The sequence below is a fragment of the Apteryx mantelli genome, unplaced genomic scaffold, assembly GCF_036417845.1.
Source record: "Apteryx mantelli isolate bAptMan1 unplaced genomic scaffold, bAptMan1.hap1 HAP1_SCAFFOLD_20, whole genome shotgun sequence".
NCBI classification, from domain to species: Eukaryota; Metazoa; Chordata; class Aves; order Apterygiformes; family Apterygidae; genus Apteryx; species Apteryx mantelli.
Genome location: NW_027118553.1, coordinates 7,920,471 through 7,941,473, shown reverse-complemented (window position 1 = coordinate 7,941,473; position 21,003 = coordinate 7,920,471). Strand labels below are relative to the sequence as shown.

Genomic DNA, 21,003 nt, shown 5'->3' with positions numbered 1-21,003 from the left:
AGTCATTCGGGCTCAGTATCTGCTAGGTCACCAGCAGACACATTGCTTCTTTTTGTACAGGTGCAGGAGCACCAGGTAGAGCAGCAGTATGCAGGTTAGTGCTGTTTGTGCTTCTGGGGATGGTGTGCCTCAGTCCGTGCTGGGCGAGGAGCACGCACGTGGCTTCAATGAAGACTGTGAGGTCACTTTTGTTTCAGTATTGAGAGGTCAGTGGTGGACACATGGCTGCTGTTTTCGCTTGTGAGGTCATTCTTGCCTTCCTATATAGTAGGCCAGCAGATGGCATGTGGCTTTGATGAAGCCTGTGAAGTCACTACATCTTCCGAATGGGATAGGCAAGCAGCAAGCAACGTCCTTTGATACACACTGTTAGGCCAGTTCTGCATCTCTACATGACAGGCAACAAGGAAACACGATATCACTGTTTGCGATTCTGAGGTCACTTGTGGCTCAGTGCCTGATAGGCAAGTGCTAGGCCCATAGCTGCTGTTTGTGGTTGTGAGGTCACCTGTGGCTCAGTGCCTGATAGGCCAGTGCTAGCTGCATGGCTGCTGTTTGTGGTTGTGAGGTCACTTGTGGCTCAGTGCCTGATAGGCCAGTGCTAGCTGCATGGCTGCTGTTTGTGGTTGTGAGGTCACTTGTGGCTCAGTGCCTGATAGGCCAGTGCTAGGCCCATGGCTGCTCTTTGTGGTTGTGAGGTCACTTTTGGTTTTTTCCTCCCATGCCTGTGCTGGGGAGAATAGAGGGCTGGGAAAAGAGCACGGCTTAAGCTTAGGGAAGTCTTTGCAGAGTTCTCGCGCTTTTTGATAGCTTCCTTTCTTCTTGCGGTTGCTAAGGAGGAAAGGAAAAGGATGCCACAAATGGGCTCTGTCCTCACTAGACCAAGGAGATGGACATGTACACACCCCTGCATGGAGAGCCTTTTCAAACCATTTACAGGTTGAGGCCCGTTTTGTCAGTTTTTTTCCAATATTCCTCGACACCGGTGTCCTTATTCCTTTCTCCCAGGCCCTTGGTTGAACCTAAATGGTAAAGTCAGTGTGTAACCCTCTCATGGAGGTGTGCACTGCTGTTAGAGATGGAGGTATCTAAGCATACATTCATTTTTCCTCGCTTCTGCCTCCTGTCCATCCGTATTCCCTGGCTCTGGCTGCTTTAGAAAATCCAAGCTTTCCCCATTCATTTCTGAACTTTGGAGAGAAAATGGATCTTCCTGTGTGATCAAACTACTTCTGACCCCCCAAGTTTTTGATAAAGACAGACAGAACAAGAATCTCATGGATGGTGAGTGCTCTCCTAAACCTGGAGCAGGATGTGCTTCTGTTTAAGAGCCGGTATTGTTACTGTAGCCAGGTATTTAAACTGTAGTTATCTCTGAATGTCACATTGAGAATGCTGAAGTGTTCTTTCTCTCTGCAGGAAAGCTGATGTGTGCACGCTGTGACTGAAGACAACTCGACTGAAAGTCATGTTGTGCTAAAAATAGAACTGGAGGACACAGAAATCTTCTGCCCCCTTGAGTTTTACCTTCTGAAATACCAAAACATGCTGAATGAGAATCTATTTTAGTAGGAATAGATTTGCATTTACCATCTTTCCCCCAATATTTTCTGCTTGACGTTAGTAGTAAATTGACAGCAACTATTCCATGTGTTTGGTGAAAGGTGCAGTGAAGGCTCTCAGTTCTGTTGTAGGAAGTTTTTGTGCACCTGACACAAAAGGGAGATGGTCCAGTAGCGATGTTACCGGCTGGGTTTGGGAGCAAAAGAAAGGAAAAGAAGTGATTTTTCTGTTGAACACAGATTGCAGAATCCTTACAGTGTTGCCTAGTCTTTTTGAAAGCAACTAGAAGAAACCTTAGAAACCGCTTTCAGTTTCTGTTTGTGAAGCAGAACTACGTGCAAGACTCCATCTTTGTTTCAGCTGATGAAATCTTTCACCTGACTATTGCCTTGTGCCTGGTGAGGAAGTGTGCAGCTGAGACTTACTGAAAGACCTAGATCCTGAGCCCTGCTTTAGCAGGATGTTATTTCAGTGAGTGTCTGAGTTGCTTTTCTGTCTTTTCTTTCCTGTCCTAGGTGGACTCTTCTTTTTCTGGAGCTTACAGAGGTAGTGATTTACATGTTTGATTATGATCTGAGATGGCTCAGTAACCTCTAGTGTGTTGCTTTCCTTGAGGAAGGCAGCAAGCTTTACGTCTAGGCCGGGGCAGTATGCTGTTGCTAGTAAACACCAGCAACCTTGGGTGCTCGAAGGGGGTGTTACTGGAAGGCCTGTGAGAAAGAGGCCGAAGACACAGTTGTGGGAGAAGTAGCTGTGTGTGAGCGGGCTGTTGCCTGGGCGAGGTGTGTGGGGTTGCTGAGATGCTGCAGCGGTGGCAGTAGCTGCTGCTGGAGAGACCTTCCCGTGTTTCTGTGGGAGATGATCTGCGAGGTGCTTGGAGGGGAGAACTTTGGGAGCTGAAAGGTAATGTTGGGAGTCAGGGCCCTGTGCAGGGCCCTCGGTCTCCAAGAGACTTGCCTGTGGCTGCGCAACCCTGTTGTGCCTGTTCTTTCCACAGCATTGAGCCACGTGTGGAGGACCCTGGCCAGACTCGAGCAGGGAAGAGAAAATCAGGAGTTACACCTTATTCAGGTAATTAATGTGCGTTATTGTTCTTGGGTGTCAGGTGCCTTGGAAAACTCTGCTTCTTCTACTAACCCATTGTTGCTGAAATGGTGAGGCTTTTCCCCCATCCTTTTCTCTTGGTGACCAGCTGTGCAGCCAGGGGCCCAAGGAGGTGTCGTGGGGACTAGCCCCAGGTAGGATATAATCTGTGCGGAGTGAATGTGACGGGATACACTATTTCTAGTGCCAGCAGGAGAGATGCCCACGTCAGCAGAGTGCCCTGGACTCCAGGCACTGTTTTCTGGCTGTGTGCCTCTCCCCATGGGCAGCAGCGAGAGCATTTCAGCTGAAAGTCTAAGATCTTTTGGTCGAGGAAGTCTAAATCAGCTGGAGCATTTATGCTAATATAGCTTCTGTCGGAAGCTGTAGAATACAACAAGCTCTCTCTGGAAAGAAAGAAAAAAAATGGGGGGGGAAAAAAACCCTCCTGGCTGGTTACTGAAGTGGCTGAAGTGGCTTTGTAAGGATTTTGTGAAAGGGAAAATGCATGTTGAAAGTGAATGAGAGCCTTCAGTGTGCCGGTGACTTTCTGAGGTGTAGACTGAGCTCTGTTGGAATAGGGGTGACCTTTGTAGTGTCCTGCTGTTTGCAGTAATGGTGGAAGACAAATTCCCTGGGCACCCTTAGGAGCCCTTTGCTTAAATTAAGGTAGAGTTTAGACAAGACTTAAATAATCCCTTTGTAACTCTTTGGTGCATGTGTGTGCATGGGGTTTTTTTTGTTGTTTTTTTTTTTTTTTGTTTGTTTGTTTTATGATGGCAGAGCTTCCAAACCAAGTAAGTAGATCACATCTTTTCTGGACAAGCCCCGTTCCATTGTTTATATCAAGGTGGCTTCTTTTCTGGACCTTCTGTAGAAAATTGGAGGTATGTAACTTGTGAGGGTGTCCTGAACTGTGCCCTGCAGAGAGGTCAGGTTAAATTGGTTTACTGACAAACAATTTTCTTCTGTAACCTGCAGTTCGTAAGAATGTCATGTGTACACATTTACTATTGCCCCAAAGAGGTTTTTTTAATCCTGTTCGTTATTTAAATAATAGTTCACAAGTACTTCTTTTTACATGTCTGACATGATTATGCAGACGTATGAGTTTTGTAATTATTTTTGAGTAGGTTGTGGAATTAGGGGCCTAATTTGGTCCGATGTGGAGTCTCGACATTAAACCCCTAGCAGCTGCCTTGCTTCCACGCTCATGAACTTTCACATGATACTCGCAAGGCCTGTTTGTCAGAGTTCGGGCTTCCTGCTCAGCAGTCAGTGTTAGGAAGCTGTCTGCACTGTCCCCCATAAACTGGCAGCCCCGTACATGTAATTGTCCTTGAAAGCTGACTCGTGCTTTTTCTCTTAACACTTTGCCTTCCTTAAACACACTTGGATGCCAACAGCCATATTGCAGCCAGTCAAACGCACATCATGGTGTTCCGATTGCCTGACTCCAGTGTTGTCCTCTGTTTCCCCTTGTGTCGTCAGCTCAGCTCGCTTTGAAGCTCACCACCCTCAAGACCTTCCAGGCTCCTGTCCTAGGTGCCTTGGTGCGGGCAATGCCTGCTGTGGCTGGCTGAAACCTCAGCGTTGTGAGGGCTGCAGCCTGGTGTGGCACAAGAGGCGTTTGCTGTTCTTGTGTTCGTTCCTGAGCTGCTTTCTTGTGTTTGCTAGTCCTCGGGTTTTCTGTGCGCTTCCTCTCTTTCCACTGTTACTGCTGAAGAGCGAGCAGATTGAAACAACCCTGCCCTTCAAAGTTAGGACTCTGAAACAAGGAACCAGGCTGCTGTGGCTCACTGAGCAACAAACGGAGGGAGCCAGTGATCCTGGGCTCTGAAACACTCCTGCTGTTTCCGGGCTCTAACTTAACAGGCTTTGACAAGCCTTGTTTAGCTACCTGCTGCTCGAAGGTTCGTGTGCTCATTCCTATGTCTCATGAGCCCTTTCCGCTGTAACTGTGGTTTTTCAGGCCATGGTGAGAGGAGTCCTTGCTGCATTTGAGGAAGGCAAGCCAGAGGAGACCATGAGCAGTGCTTTTAACCTCACTGCCACCCCTAAGGACGTCCAGGCACTAAGGAAGCTTTGCTGGCTCTGGGAGGAGGTGACATTTGCTGCAGTGTAGTGGTGTCGTCATGCAGTGTGTATTGAAAAATACCCCTTGACAGTGTATGGGAGTTTTCTTTTCAAACTCTTTGCTGGCCCCTCACTGCACATCTCAGAAGTATCTGGGTTCGGGCTCTGATTTTCCACCTTAAAGGGCACAGTATTTCTGAAAGCACCTGCACTTCTTGTCTGGTGCTGCTTCCCAGAGTTAATCACACTTAAGTCCAGATTAATCGGAGCGGGCGACTAGTGTTTCTAGGAAACTCTGTAGAAGTAACCATGCACAAAAGTCTGGGAACAAAAGCTGTGACTGGAGTTCTCTCAGGCAGCTGCCTGCTCCAGTGTTGCCAGCAGATAAGTGTTTCAAAGCTTTTTTCACACTTGCTTTTCTTTGCTCTTACATGTGCAGCTTTGTATTGACCCTGCAGAAGGAGGAAGGACCTGAGGAAGGCTGTTAGCTGTAAATGATTTACTGCTATCATGCAGAGCAATTGAAGTACTGTTAAAATCTACCGTAATTTCTCACTAATATCTGACTATGATCTTTAGAATTTCTCTTTTTCTCCTACAAAAGTGGATTTTTGACTGCAATCAGCAGGAGGGAAAAATGAACCTAAGTGCAGTGCATGATTGCAAATTCTCAAACACTTGTTCTTAAATCTCTATCAAAAGGGAACATTTGAACTTTTTTTTTAAGGTTTTCGGGACCTGGCTAAGAGCAAACCAGCGCATGAAGTGAAGATGAGGGAAGATCTTGGGGTGTTCAGTGATGCAGAGAAAGTAAGTATTTATTTATCTTACTCTTTTTGTGTAAGTAATATATTTCACCCAGCAAATTAATAGTGCTAATTTTGCTGAAATAACTTCTTCCAAAGAATGCCACACTCTGAGAGAACTTTTATTTTTCCTCTCTAATTATAACTTTAGAAATTGATAGGTATGACCATACTAGAGGCATCCTCTAATCAGGGAGGACCTATCTTCTTCCTCAGAAAATGTGACATAACAGTGAGAAGTTGGTATATACACCTTGTGCTGCATTCTCTGAATTGCCTTTTTGTGATTTTTGAATGGACACTGTTTACAAACAGCTGTTTCGGGACTTGTTTTTTCACTCTAAAGCTTATCAAAATGATGGCTGGGGTTGAAATATGCTAAAAGACTGCCTGATGCCTTCCATCGTATAGGCACAACCAGCTTTTAATCTGTTGAGATTTGCTCCTCAGTTACTAAATCTTGTTGTTCCTCATGCACAAAGGAATGATGTTTGCTTGGGCAGTGTGGTTAGCCTACAGGCTAAAAAGGCGCTGTACAGCTTCCTGTGCTTGTCCCAGTGACTGAGGTTTGGATTGCCGTTTGCCTGTTTTTCCTTGACACCTCATCACCTCCCAAAGAATCTCCTGTCTCCTGTAGTTCAGTCACCTGTTACAGGCAAAAGGATCCCAGAATCATTTTTATAAATTGACTTAAGCTCCTTTGTAATATAGTCCCTTCATTGAGAGTCACTTCCAGGATTTCCTTTTCAGGGAGCTGCGTTTATTGGGGGCAACTTTATGGGTATTTGTTCTTGTGGCAGCATTGCTTGTGAGCATAACTGGTTCTCTGTCCCTAGAGCAACTTCTATTATATGTAACAATCATATTTCCTCTGTCTTGGTTTGGCTATGTCAAATTAAATTCTCCTAGTGCGCTTTTGAATGATTGGCACTTCATTTTTGGAGCATCTTCATAGCCTGCCTCTGTCGCTTTTTGTTGGAATCTCAGTTCCTTTTTTTCAAATGAGACCAGAATTACCCACAGTATTTCATATGATATCCCTCAAGTGCCGGTAGGAATACTTCTGTATCTGCTGGGAAACAATGACTTTCTTCATGATTCTACTTGCGGATTATTAATCTGTAATTAGCTGATACCCTTAGTTTTGTGTCTCAATAAGAACCTCCACATTTACTGAACCCTGTTTTAGAGCAGAAATTCTTGCGCTTCTGCGTTTTTGTATTGAGGGGTTAGTCAGTGAGAGGTGCTGTTGGGGCCGGCTCGGAATTCAGAGCTCTCCTCTGGGCACTCAGTGGGAAATAACGTAGGAATGAGGGTAATTCGTGAAAGGCCTTAGCCACTTTGTTTGCAGTGAGAGAAGAAACTTGAAGGGTTTCAGGAGAATGTTCTTTGTGATGAAGGGAATAAGTTCAGAAGATGACCTTTAGAGCAGCTTTCTGAATGGATGTGAGTGGGACAAGGCTGTATCTCAGGACAGAAGAGGATGTTGCAGTAGTTGAGCTGATCGTGCCTTGAGGAAGAGGTGTAATTATGCAATACATCGTGAAGGCAGTACCTCGCCCATGTTCCGCAGCCTGTGCAAGACTTGAACAAGGGAATAAAAACCTATAAAAAGGCTCAAGCCAAAACTTGTATGCATCATAATTATCCTCCTGTATGCATCGTAATTAACTGAAGCTCTCTCAGGAGCTCCCTTCTTGACTTGTCCTGCTGTTTTGGTAACAGCTGTGAACACGAAGTTCGGGGAAATCAGGGGCAATAGATTCACAAATACAGTTACTTTGCAAGGCTCTGGCCTATCATATGCCAAAGTCAAGCTGCATATAAGTACCGTGTACTTTTTTTTTTTTTAGCCTTCCCAATAAAGATGGAATTTTGTTCTCAAAAAGAAGAACATGTAATGCAGTTTGAAATCAGATGCATGAGGAATACATGTAATGTCATAGATCTCACAGTACCTTCTGGGGTAGACTTCACTTGATTTTTGATGCGACTTAGTGTGACCTAATCTTGTTTTTGTTACTGCCTTTGAAATGCTTGCAGATGGAAACATGCAGTCTACCGCAGTGATTCCCCATCCTCCACTGATGATGATGAGGAACATTTTGCCCAGGATTCTACTGAAGAGGAGGCGCAACTGCCTGACTGTGAAATGTTCTCCTCCCTGCTCTTGTACAGACTCTAAACAGTGGCAATATTTAATCCATTGGCATAATATGTAATTTGCTGGCACTGGTGGCTCTTAAGTGGGCTCTCTACCATTGGACTTTTATAATTGATTCTTTAAGAGCACAGAATCACAGAATCACAGAATGGTTGAGGTTGGAAGGGACCTCTGGAAATCATCTAGTCCAACCCCCCTGCTCAAGCAGGGTCACCTAGAGCACGTTGCACAGGATCACGTCCAGGTGGCTTTTGAATATCTCCAGAGAAGGAGACTCCACAACCTCTCTGGGCAACCTGTTCCAGTGCTCTGTCACCCTCACAGTGAAAAAGCATTTCCTCATGTTCAGATGGAATTGTCTGTGTTTCAGTTTGTGCCTGTTGCCTCGCGTCCTGTTGCTGGGCACCACTGAAAAGAGTCTGGCTCCATCCTCTTGACACCCTCCCTTCAGATACTTGTACACATTGATAAGATCTCCTCTCAGCCTTCTCTTCTCCAGGCTAAACAGGCCCAGCTCTCTCAGCCTTTCCTCATAAGAGAGATGCTCCAGTCCCCTAATCATCTTTGTAGCCCTTCGCTGGACTTGCTCCAGTAGTGCCACATCCCTCTTGTACTGGGGAGCCCAGAACTGGACGCAGTACTCCACATGTGGCCTCAGCAGGGCTGACTAGAGGGGGAGAATCACCTCCCTCGACCTGCTGGCAACACTCTTCCTGATGCATGCCAGGATACCATTGGCCTTTGCTAGGTGCGTGGCTGCTGTTTGTCGTTGTGATGTCAGTTGTGGCTCAGTGCCTGCTAGGCCAGTGCTAGGTGCCTGGGTGCTGTTTGTGCTTGTGAGGTCACTTGTGGCTCAGTGCCTGATAGGCCAGTGCTAGGTGCGTGGCTGCTGTTTGTGGTTGTGAGGTCCCTTGTGGCTCAGTGCCTGATAGGCCAGTGCTAGCTGCATGGCTGCTGTTTGTGGTTGTGAGGTCACTTGTGGCTCAGTGCCTGATAGGCCAGTGCTAGGCCCATGGCTGCTGTTTGTGGTTGTGAGGTCCCTTGTGGCTCAGTGCCTGCTAGGCCAGTGCTGGTCATGTGGCTGCAGTTTGTGGTTGTGAGGTCACTTGTGCCTTTACTGCCAGATAGGGCAGTTCTGGTGTTATGGAAAATATTAGGCTCGCCGGCCACCATAACAAGGTCCGACCCTAGGTTCCCGCTGAGCAAAATTTCGAAGTGCAATTGGGGGGAAATAAAATTTAATGATATATGTGTGGTAATTACAGCTCAAGCTGGGTGCCTCCGAAGAGGAACCCCAAACAAAGAAATCCCTGGGCAATTATACCCTTACAATCTAAATTCCCCACCCCTTAAGTGATAGTTTGGACCAATAGTAATAGTTAGGTCTGGGTTCTTCCCCTTCTTCATTGGGCCCCTTCATTGTCTCTAGGCAGGCTGCTGCTTTTCTTCAAGGTTGGCTACTCCTGCTGTGCATGTAACTTCCTTATCTCTCCAGCTTGAACCGGCTCTGGGGCCCCCTTTTACTTATCTAGGTAAAAGTTCACAGCCTGAGGCCTAAGGCTTCAGCAAATTTAGCTACTAATGCTAAGCAAGTTATGCTAAGCGATTAATTCTAGACAGCTTCAGTTCAATATTCTCTAACACTGCCCTTGACCTTGTGTTTCCACTGCTCTGTCTATTAGGCTATGGATGCAATCTCAGTAATCTCTCACATATTTCCACATGCCCCGATTAATCATTTCTAAAGTCATATTTGCATCAGACTATCTGGACATATGCATTTTCCTTTGTTTCCCAGTTTTCCTGCTCCACTTACTCTTTATCATTCAGGTACATCTCAGCTCTCCAGTTGCTGCTCTGAGCTGCTGGCAGTCTGAAGGTTGCCTCGTCTTTCAGCAGTCTCCTTGTCTCTTCAACCAGCTCCTTTGTCCTGTTTCTTGTCTATCCTTTCCTATCTATCTGTGAAAACATTTCAAGGAAGGTTATGTCTTGTGGGCAGTGGACCTCACCGGAGGCAGCTTGGACTTGACATACAGTTGAGGAGTGTCTTTTATCTTTTATTCAACTGTTCCAAATTTTATTGTTGATTGTTTGCAATTAAGACAAACTGTCTGTGTCTGTTTGCAGCTAGTTGTCTAAGGAAAGCAGGTGGGAATTGGTGCACATGAGCTGTAACATTCAGCTGCAGCCTTGAGTGGCAAAAGGTTCGATTTGAACAAGAGTGATCTAAGTCCCCAGTGGCTGATGAGGGAACTGGCAGTGCTGTGGAGGTGGGGGGGAAGGTTGTCCATACATGTCTCCTATCAAAAATAGTGCTTTTCCGACATGTCCAGAGTTCATTAGACACTGTGGGTCAGTATGAATTGGAGAATGTGGGTATCACTTATTCTGAAAACTGAAGTATAGAGAAAGCTTAAAAAGCAGACATCTTTCTTTTCAGGTGCTCATTGAAATCTGCCTAATGTCAATACACTCCTGCAAACTTTCCAATTAGCCACACAAGAATTGACAAACTGAAGAAAATTATGGGGAAAGGCATGGTTCCTTAGTTTATTTCGCATTTTAATGACCCCTCGGGTGTCTTTGGTGCTGAGCTCATGAACCTCCAAGGCTGAGAAGGAGCTGAAGCAACCTCTCAAGTTAAAGTCAGAAGAAAATCCCCCAGTTTCTTGGAGAGTTAACAGGTCCCACTGAGGGCCATTATCAACAAAGGCTCCTCAGGGGCTGATTAGAGCCGAAAGTTGGAGGCCCTGATTGCAGGTAGGCAAAGGCAATGTGCAGGTGGCTGTGATGCCAAGTCAACCTTGATGTGTGTTATCAAGCAGGGTGACCAGGCACTGACAGCCAGCCCCTGGGAAGGGTGATGCTTTCCATCAGGCATTGCTCAGGGCTGTTCCTGGGGGCAGTGTGTGGGTGGGGGTGCACAATGCCAAGTGGAGGACCATGATATAGCACCTCTTGGGCTCCCAAACCACAAGGAGGCAGCAAGGCCACAGTGCTTTATGGAAACAATGTCTTCTCATGGGCCTTGGTGGCAGAGACACCAGCCATAGCCAACAGGACAAAGACCTATCTGTGTTGGGAGCTTTCAGCCTTGGCCGTGCCCTTGGCCATCTCCACCACAGGTGTCCTGTCCTTTCCCACACCTGTGCCTGTTTCCCTGCAGCCTGTACACACCCAAGCTGCTTCCCCACCTTGCTCTCACCCCGGGATCTCCCCACCTCTCCTGATGTCTTTCTGTCCTCACTTGCTTCTCCTTGAAACACCAAGCCAGGGGCTGATCACAGACTCCCTCTGGGTGACCTCTAGCACCACAGCACTACCCTTCGAGTGACATTTGCTTTTCCTAATGTCACAGCTAAACCCCACAAGCTGCTCTTGGTGGCTTTTTCTCCTTCTCATGCTCTTTCCCACTACCAAGAGAAGTTCCATCATCTCTGAAACCCCCCTTCAAGCAGTCACAGGCTCCTACTCTACTGCCCTTTGCCTCCACTTCAGCAGCATAAAGAAGCCCAGGTCCCTCAATCTCTCATGAATGGGATTATTCCTGCCTAGGCACAGGACTTGACGCTTCTCTTGTAAATCTTCATAAGGTATCTGTTGTGTGAATCACCCGAGTTCCTCCAGATCCTTTTGGACTGAAGCTCCTCTGTGTCAAAATAAGACAAAAACAAACAAACAAAGAAAAACAGCGCAAATGGGTTAAAGGTAGGCAGCGGTGGGCTGTAGGAGAAGGGATCAGGATGGTAAAAGAGACAGACTTAAAAGGGGAGAAAGAAAAAAGAAAAAGGTAATTAAAAGTGAAGCAAAGGATTGATCATGGCTGTTTGGGGGGTTCCTGCCAAGAAGCCCTGCATCTGAATAATTCTGGCTGGAGGAAGACAAGAAAGCTGGCCTGCTTCCACTGTCACAGGGCACCTGCCTGCTTTCCCTGACATCAACAAAGGAAGATCGAGACTGGGAAGAATCATGGACTCTTTCAGGGTGGAAGGGACCTCAGGAGGTCTCTAGGCTTGCTCAAATCAAGTTGAAAGACATTTTCTGCTCTCCAAACACAAATAGAGCTATTTAATCTTAATAGGCAATCAGGTTGGTGAAGCACAATTTACTGTGGGTAAATCCATGCTGACTCTTCCCTATCACCTTCTTCTCCCTCATGTGCCCAGAAGTGAGTGGACTCACTCCATGACACACTCCTCAACAAAATTGAGGCTGAATGGCCTGTAGTTCCCTGGGTTGTCCTCTGGGCCTTTTTTGAAGATGGATGTAACGTTTGCCTTTCTGCAGTTATTGGGACCTCACTCCATCTCCACGACCTTTCGAAGATAAGAGAGGGTGGCCTTGCTATGACAGCGGCCAGCTCTTTCAGTGTCCTTGGATGCAGCTGTTGCAATCACACTGACTTGTAGGGGTTGAGTTCTTGCAAGTCGTCCCTCACTCAACCCTCATCCCCTGCTCGCTCTTTTTCTCCTCTGGAGCCCTGACTCGAGGCACAACAGCCCAGGAGATTGTGATGGTGAAGAATGAAGCCAAGAAGGCCCTGAGCTCCTCAGACCTATCTGCATCTGCTATTACTAGAGCCCCTGGCCCATTCAGCAGTGAGTCCAGGTGTTCCTTGCTTATTCTTTCTCTGTTAGCAGAGTAGTAGCAGCTCTTCTTCGTGCCCTTGACGTCCCCTGAAAGTGTCTACCCTCTGGGAGCTTTGGTTTCACCATCCCTACTTTGGTGGACAAGAGTGTCCTGTTTAGCCAAGTCCATCTCACCAAATGTCTCCTAGTTTTAATGAGTATCGGTATGGACCATCCTTGTGCTTGGTGGCTGCTGCCCTTAAAGACCTGCTGGCTTTCCTAAGCTCCATTGCCCTTCAGAGTTGCCTCCAATGGGATCCCCCACCAGTCCCCTGAGGAGGACAAAGTTTCCTCCTTTGAAGGCTGGAGTCTGTACACTTCCATTGTCCTTCCTCACTGCCCTCACGATCTAGGACTCCACTGTTCCATAGTCACTGCAGCCAAGGTTTCCACAGATTATCACAGCCCTCATCAGAGCTTCCTGGTGTGTGAGTATCAGATCCAGGTGAGCGTCACCCTTACTGGCCCATCAGGGAGCTGTGCTTAGAAGCTGTCCCTGACAGCCTCCAGAGATCTCCCGGACTGCTTGCACCCTGCTGTTTGCCCTTCCAATGAATATCGGGGAGATTAAAGTCCCCCCATCAGAACCAGACCCTGTGACCCACTGACTTCCTCAGGTTGCTTCAAGGAGACTGCATCCACCTCCTCACCCTCATCGGGTGCTTTGTAACTCCCATCACAGCGTCATCTTTACTCTGATGCTCATGCACAAGCTCTCACCCAAACCTGTGTCCATCCCATGCAAAAGCTCCACACATCTGAGCTGTCCCTTCACACAAAGGACATCCCTCCTGCTCATCTTCCCTAACTGTGTCGCCTGCAGAGCTTGTACTCTACCATCAGAGCCCTCGAATCATGCTAGTGGTCCCTCCACATCTCAGTTATTCCAACCATGTTTCAGTCCTGTGACAGCTTGTGCATCTCCATCTGCTCCTCTCTGTGCCCCAGGCTGCATTCACTTGTGTATATTGGGGTTGCAGAGCCTCAGCTGTGGCACAGAGAACAGAATGGTCATGGTGAAACCTGTTACCAAGGGACAAGGACACTGTGTGTGCAATGGCCCCACTTCAGAGCAGAGCCATGCTGCCACAGATAGCAGGTAGCAATGTAATGGTGAAAGGAGGTTTCCACTAAGAGAGCAAAGCCTGCAGTGCCCAAGGCCAGGGAGAAACAGAGGTGGACTTTGCAGGATTGCCAGGAGACGAGTTGGCTGCCTGAGTGGATTTGTTGCACCTTGGGGCCTGTGACAGAGGTGAATCGATCTCCAGGCAGGACAAGTGCCACTGAAGAAGTCCCTGGCCCTGACTAGCCTCTGATTTAACAGCCTGAGGTCATCATTAGCCCAGTTCCTGTTCATATCATCTGGGGGTAGGAAGAGGTTCAGGAGGAGGAAAACTAGGTTTTAAGGGTGCAGAGACTAGAGCAGAGACCTTGGTGGGATGTGCCTCTCCCATTTGTGAAGCACGCTTGGCTGTAGACCAGAAGGACTTGGCCTAAAGGCAGTGGTGGGATCCAGTTGTTTGGGCACTGGTAGGAAACCTGAGTTGCCCTAGGGCACTTGCCCAGCAACCACTGCAAAGCGGCATGGTTTTCCTAGAGGTCCCATGCTGTATCTGCTAGAGACATGTGCTTGTGCTGGACACCCCAGGCATCTGACATGGCCCTGCAGGCCTATTTCTGTGTCACTGAATCAAGTGCCTGCACTGGATGACATCAACAGTTTACAGTGTTGGGATCTGCATGTGTCTCAGCTTCCTGGCGAGTGGAGCTCTGGTAGCAGTGGGCATCTAGTATCTTTTCAGGTGGCCAAGGCAATTCCTCGACTGGCCCCCAACTAATGCTCCAGAAGGATGAAGGTCTCACACTTGTTCCATCATAGCAAACACGCACTGGCACATGCCTTCGAGCACCTCTGTCTCTTCCAATGTCACCAGGTGTTTGTGTGTGCAAAACTGACTCCCACCCTCCATCTCCAGTGATTATAATGGCAGCATAGACCAAGATCTTGCATGCAGACATCCGTGCTGTGCTCACTTCTGCCTGGGCAAGGGGACTCCCACTTCCCGTGTGTTTTTTGTGGAGCTCACGGGAAGGATCTGAATCTCACTGCATCCCAGGGCCTTCTAAGGCAGCCTGAGAAGCCCAAACTGACTCATCTGAAGCAATACCCAAACCATGGGAGAACAAACTCTATTCTTGTCCCTGTCGAGGTGTCCTGCCTCGTTAAGAGATGGGAAGAGGGCCTTCCTGATTGGGATGTTTCCACCTTTCATAGATAAGACACCTTTCTCTGATAAGACAAATTGCAATGCTGGAATCAGTCTCTCCACACTCTTTAGAAAAGGACAATAGATGATTATTTTAGTCTACCTCAGGGAACATTTCCCAGGAGGAGGGAGCACAAGGGACAGAGAAATCCATGCCTTCACCTGGGCCTCTGCTCCTGAGCAGGGCCAGGCTCTGGGGATGGAGGGAGCTCATGGCAACCTGGCAGCACTGCCCAGAGACAGCTGTGTCCATGAGCAGCTCCTCTGCAAAGAGCAGCAGGGCTCTGGGCACTGCCTGCAATTGCTGCCAGAAGATGAGACAAGGCAGAGAGAAAAGAAATGCAGTGTGGAGTGGGAGGCCAGAGGAGAGCTCCTTGTGGGAGAAATCTTCACAGCTCCTTGACACAGTAAGTCTCTGGCTGCAGGGCAATGCTACTGGGCATCCTGCTACCTTCTCCCAGGGACGCTGAATGGGTATGAAGACTGGGTGTGCAGACAGGTCTGCCCAGGGCTGTAATTCACAGCAGTGTACCTGTCCTGCAGGGTGCTGTGCGCCCAGAGTAGTGCCTCTGCCACACTCAGCCTGTCCGGGGAGCTCCCCACAGCGCTGTGGGGAGAAGCTCTGGGTGGGAGAAGAGACCCCCGTCAGGGCAGGTTGAGCCTTCTCTCAGGAGGATGCTGCGTGGGTCAGGGCTGCCGAGAGCTCCAGCTCACTCCCAGGACATTTCTGGAGGGGCCTTTCCAAAAGGAAGGTCAGGGCAGGGATAATATGAAAGGGAAGGAGCTGTCATGAGTCTGTGCTTTCAGTCTTATTCTCTTCGGGATTGGTGAAATGGGATTGGATCTGTCAGGTTTAGACAGGGGACAGAGGCTCCAAAACAGTGACACTGAGAGAGGATCAGTTCTGGGAGGGACTCAGCAAATGCCTTCATGCACCCCTCAGCCTAAGGACAGAGCCAGCATCACCTTTCCAGCCTCAGCAAGGTTTCTCTCACCTGCTCCTTAGCACCTGCAAACACGGAGGTGCCCCTGGGCAGAGCCCTTCGCCCAGGAGGTTTCTGCAGGGCAGAGCTGAGCACCTAGCGGGTGGGATGGGGTCTGTGAGCACTGAAAGGGGAGAGACGTGGAGACAGAGAAACAGCTCCCCGCAGAGACGGCTCCAGGCAGCAGCGTCATGCTCAAAGTGTGAGAGGAAACTATCAACTCCAAGGCCTCCTCTCCTCTCCCAGCCAGCACAGCCCTCTGCTCTCAAGGCTGTGGGGTCCAAGGCAGGAGTCGTTTCCTCAGCAGCCGGGCCTCCAGGAGAAGAGACACTCGTGAGTGCCCCTCTGTCCCTCCCTGTCCCTGCCTCCCTCATCACAAATGTCATGGTATTGCTCCATGTTTCCCACCTGTCCATGCTGCCCTTGTCCTTCCCCTTGGACTCTCTGGGCAGGGGGGTTCTGATGCAGTTCAGACACTGACCCTGCGGGTGCTGCCACACAGACATGTCCTTGACAGTGAGGTGCCCAAGTGCCCCTCTAACCTGGAGGCTCTGGGCAATGCAGTGTGGGGGGTCTGGGAATGAGCCAGGTCTCTCATCAGGACACCCCATCCTTAGGACATTCTGCCATTTCGCTGGGGTGTCTGGCTGGGCTGCAAGCTGCCCTCCACAAGGACACAGCTCTCCCATTGCAGCTGCGTGTTATCTAGGCGCCCCAGGGAGAAGCCACCTAGATACTGAGGCCACGCTGAGACATGCTGCTGGGTGGCTGGATGTGGGCAGCTGGAAGGAGCCTGATGCATTCCCGACTAGAAGGAGACAGCCGAGACCTACCTCCCATCCCCTCAGAAAGAGTGCTGATGGGCACTTTGCAAGTGCATTCCTCTGCTCTCCGCAGAATCATTTCTTTTTCGGGTATCATGAGTGCAACAGTCCTCCACCTCCATGGTGCGAGCACAGGGCAGCTGGGAACAAGGCAGCTGGACAGGCCAGCTCTGCTCCCTCTGCACTCAAGCCAGAGTGAATCCTTCTGCCTCTCTGGAATCACAGCTGCTCACTCTGAGTGCAGCAGCAATGCTGAGGATTTCTACCTCCAAGAATCCTCCTCCTGTGTGACAGGGTCAGCTAAAGAAAAGCAAAAAGGCCTTAACACTATTCATGAACCCACATTACGTGGAACTGGGAGTGAAGGTGCTGAAAACGCCTTCAGCATTATGGGTGGATGAAATCTGCCTGGAACTGGGAATATAACAGTTTAGTCACCCCTGTTCCCTTGTCCGCAGTGCTGTAGGTCAGGGCTGACTCCTCTGGAGCCCACAGGCAGAGGCCCCTGCTCCTCACGGCAAACTCATCCAGCACAAAGCAGAGCTCAAGCCATGGAGCTCAATAATAGTGCTGCTGAGATGGGGGGAAGTAACATGTGTGTGTTTGGGGGAGCCTATAAAAAGGTTTTGCTCAGAGAAGTCTGCCCTAACTTGTCAATATCTCCTCTTCCACAGAGAATCCCCGTGTGCCGCAAAGGAGCAAATGTCCAACAGCAGCTCCCTCAACAAGTTCCTCCTCCTGGCATTTGTGGACACACGGGAGCTGCAGCTCTTGCACTTCTCGCTCTTCCTGGGCATCTACCTGGCTGCCCTCCTGGGCAACGGCCTCATCATCACAGCTGTAGCCTGTGACCACCGCCTCCACACCCCCATGTACTTCTTCCTCCTTAACCTCTCCCTCCTCGACCTTGGCACCATCTCCACTACTGTCCCCAAATCCACGATCAATTCTCTGAGGAACACCAGGGCCATTTCCTACTCAGGATGTGCTGCCCAGGTCTTTTCCTTTGTCTTTTTCATGTTGGCTGAGTATTCACTTCTCACAGTCATGTCCTATGACCGCTATGTTGCCATCTGCAAACCCCTGCACTATGGGACCATCATGGGCAGCAGAGCTTGTTTCAAAATGGCAGCAGCTGCCTGGGCCAGTGGTTTTCTCAATGCTGTGCTGCACACTGCTAATACATTTTCAATACCAGTCTGCAAAGGCAACACAGTGGACCAGTTCTTCTGTGAAATCCCCCAGATCCTCAAGCTCTCCTGCTCTGACTCCTACCTCAGGGAAGTTGGGCTTATTGTGTTTACTGCCTGCTTAGGTTTGGGGGGCTTTGTTTTCATTGTGTTGTCCTACGTGCAGATCTTCACAGCTGTGCTGAGGATCCCCTCTGAGCAGGGACGGCACAAAGCCTTTTCCATGTGCCTGCCTCACCTGGCCGTGGTCTCCCTGTTTGTCAGCTCTGTGATATATGCCACCCTGAAGCCTCCCTCCTTCTCCTTGCCAGCTGTGGATCTCGTGGTGGCTGTTCTGTACGCAGTGGTGCCTCCAGCAGTGAACCCCCTCATCTACAGCATGAGGAGCAAGGAGGTCAAAGATGCCCTGAAAAAACTCATTCAATGGGCACAATGTCAGCACCAATAACCATCCCATGTGCATCTGCTCCTCATTCCAGGGTATTTGGTATCATAGCTATGTGTTGCTCATGTCTCTCTTATTTTTCTCTGTAACATTCTTGTAAAAGAAAAAACATATTTTGCTTTATGCCAGTTGTCCTCAGGAATCTCTCATTTGAATCTGACCCAGAGACTCTGTTGAAGCAGGAAGCCAGGCTTCCCCCTTCATCAGCAGAGATGGGGGAACCTCAGAGCCCACTAGTCTGAGCTCCTTCAATGCCTTCAGTGCAATGAGGAGAGTTTCCTTTTGCAGTGTCTCTTTCGGCTCTGACATCAAGGGAGCTCAGGGACACAGAGTCAGACTCAGACGAGTACAGGCAGGATGAGACCATGGGTCTCGTGTCCATTAGGAGAGCTTAGCTCTTGTGGCCACAGTCACGGTGTTATTCCCACACCCCCCCTTATGCGAGGGTGGCAGCCATCTGTCACTGTGGGCTGGTCCCTTCCCTCTACAGAGCTCCAACACTCAAAGCGAAGTGAGAGTGGAGGGGAGGAGATGCTGGACAAAGCCTGTAGGGACAGACCCTCTGCTCCTCAGGACCCTTCCCCTACTGCCACAACAGGCATTTCCTTGCTGCAGCCTTTGCGTGGGGGCTGCAGCTTTCTTGAAGGCACATCCACCAACAGCAGCAGGACTTTCTCTTTTCAAGGCCTTTCCAAGTCTGGCCTTTCTTCAGAAGCTGCAGTCAAAAATACACCCAAAGAAATTGCACCATAAAAGGGCCTGCTGCTCTGCTTGTGACCTCCATGGGATGCAGGGGACAAGCTCAGAGTCTCCATGTGATGTGTTAGGGACTGAGGGCTGGATCCAGGGTTCATCTGTTGGTAACCAGTGTCAGTGGAGCTGGTGAACGGTCTCTGAATTTCCTGCCTGAGGCTGTCCCACAGGTGACAGTGCTGATGAGAGACGTCCATCCATCTGGAGGGGAATCTGAGCCCCCAGGAGAGCTCAGGGGATCTCCAGGGACAGCGTGTGCCTGGTGTGGGCAGTGAGTGGAGCCTGACAAAGTGAGGGACGGTCCACGGTGGAGTGACCAGAAAGTAGAGCACTAAATGGAGGTATGCATGAGGAAAGGAGGGCTCTGCAATGCCCAGAGAGGCAGTTGGGACCCAGGAGGTGCAGGGAAGGGTCACTGGAGAGTGATTCCTGCACCCTCAGTGAAACAGCACAGCCTGGAGCTAGTGCACACCCAAACACATCTCCTGCCATTGCAAACGCCCTGGGGTCACTCTGAGCAGTGCCCATGAGCACAGACATGCACCAGCAGTATCAGTCGTGTTTTGCTGTGTCTAGCTAGATCTGCTTCCTGCTGTGACCAGCATGGGCAGGGCTGAGTCAGGAGTCACCCCATGGCCTCATGACCCTGCAGCCGCTCACTCTGCAGAGCAGCACTGCCAGTGGAGATCACTGTGGGGAGCACAGGGCAGGGGTGCAGGAACAGCCAGGCCAGCACGGACACACTGACCTGGGGAAAGACTCTCTGGGGAGCAGGGATGTCCCAGGAGAGAAGCAGGGCAGTGTTCAGAGATAGGAAATGAGAAGGAGAACCAGGTTTCCCTGTGCAGCAGCTGGCGGCAGGCAGCCCTGTCCCCAGGACAGCAGGAGCTGCCAGAGGGGCTGCAGGGCCAGGGCTCTCGTGCTGTGCTGGGCAGCGGGGTGGGCATGGAGGGGCTGCAGGCAGACAGGGAGGGGGATGTGCTGGGCACAAGAGCAGGGGAGAAGAGAATGACTGGTGTCATTGCAGGGCCTTGTCCCCCTTGCCGGGGAGCTGCTGCCCTTGTCCTCGGGCCTGGCCTGAGTTACACTGTGGACGTGCCTGAACCTGGCCCTGCACCTCTCAGGTCCTAACCTGACCCTGTCCCCATCCTGCTGACCTGACTCCCTGTCTCTACCTTGGACCTGTCGCCTCACTACAGTCAAGAAAGCCTTGGCAAGGGAAGCTGGGACCCGAGCAGATCCCAGAGAAGGCTGTAGGTACAAAAGGTGACCTGATATCCATAGCAGCAGCTCTTGCCTAACAGCCAATTTAAAGGTGTAAGGGGAGCTTTGGATTTGGACCCCTATCCAGGGAACAGGGCACAGAAAGTCTTATCTGGGTGAAAAAGCAAGCCAGACACTTAGGCCTGATTTTATGATGCATAGTTATGACAACACTTTTTTCTGTGTCACAGCTCAACTGTTTATGCACCATTTGTGACAGGGTTCCTGCTACAAAGAGTATGGAGTATGTTGTTGGGAGCACCAGGAGTGGGACTGCTCCGTGCGGGAAGTGGAGGTGGGAGCTGAGGGTGCCGGCAAGGCAGGCAGGGCAGGGAACCACTGACGAGAGGTGTTGTCCCACACTGCCTGGACAAGAAGAGCAGAGCAGGTTTGGGGATGGTAACTGGGGTCAGGCACAGTCCAGTGATGGGCAGACAAGACTGGAGGGCTCCAACCAGACCTGCTTTGTGCAGGAGGTTGGACTGGAGACCTCCAGAGGTCCCTTCCCACCAAAACTCCTCTGTGATTCCACGAATTCTTGCTCCTCAGCCTCTGCTCTGGCACAGCTGGCACAGGGATGAGAGCACCTAGGGCAGGGCAGAATGAGCCCGGATGGGAGAGAGTCAGGGGGAAGGTCCAAAGCTGAGCCCTGGCTGAGACCTGGGCTTTGGGAAACTCCCTCACACACCCCAAGAGGCTCCGTCTGCCTCTTCCCCCTGCCCTGTGCTCCCCTCCCATCAGCCAAAGTGGAGTCCAGCATCTCCTGGGGACTCTCTTCCCCATGGGGAGGTAAGGGAGGTCCTTCACCACCCCCACACTGTCTTTTCCACCTGCAGCCTTTGCAGTTGTGTGTGCCTGGGTCTGCCCACTTGCCTTCATCGCAGTCACAGCTGCACTGAAGCCCATGAAAATCCCAGCGCTCCTACCCTCGAGCTGACATCCACCCCAAACCTGGAGC

At 49.9% G+C, this 21,003-nt stretch overlaps 1 protein-coding gene across 1 annotated transcript; it reads left to right on the top strand.

Moving 5' to 3' along the window:
- The first annotated feature begins 17,096 nt into the window (after window positions 1-17,096).
- LOC136995953 (olfactory receptor 14C36-like) lies at window positions 17,097-18,032 on the top strand. The gene has a single exon (XM_067316949.1). It carries the CDS (start codon window positions 17,097-17,099, stop codon window positions 18,030-18,032), a length of 936 nt encoding a protein of 311 aa, XP_067173050.1.
- Window positions 18,033-21,003: the final 2,971 nt, after the last annotated feature.

What these genes read in the sequence shown, in the direction of transcription:
- LOC136995953 (XM_067316949.1), top strand. Translation starts at nt 17,097, where the DNA reads ATGTCCAACAGCAGCTCCCTCAACAAGTTCCTCCTCCTGGCATTTGTG.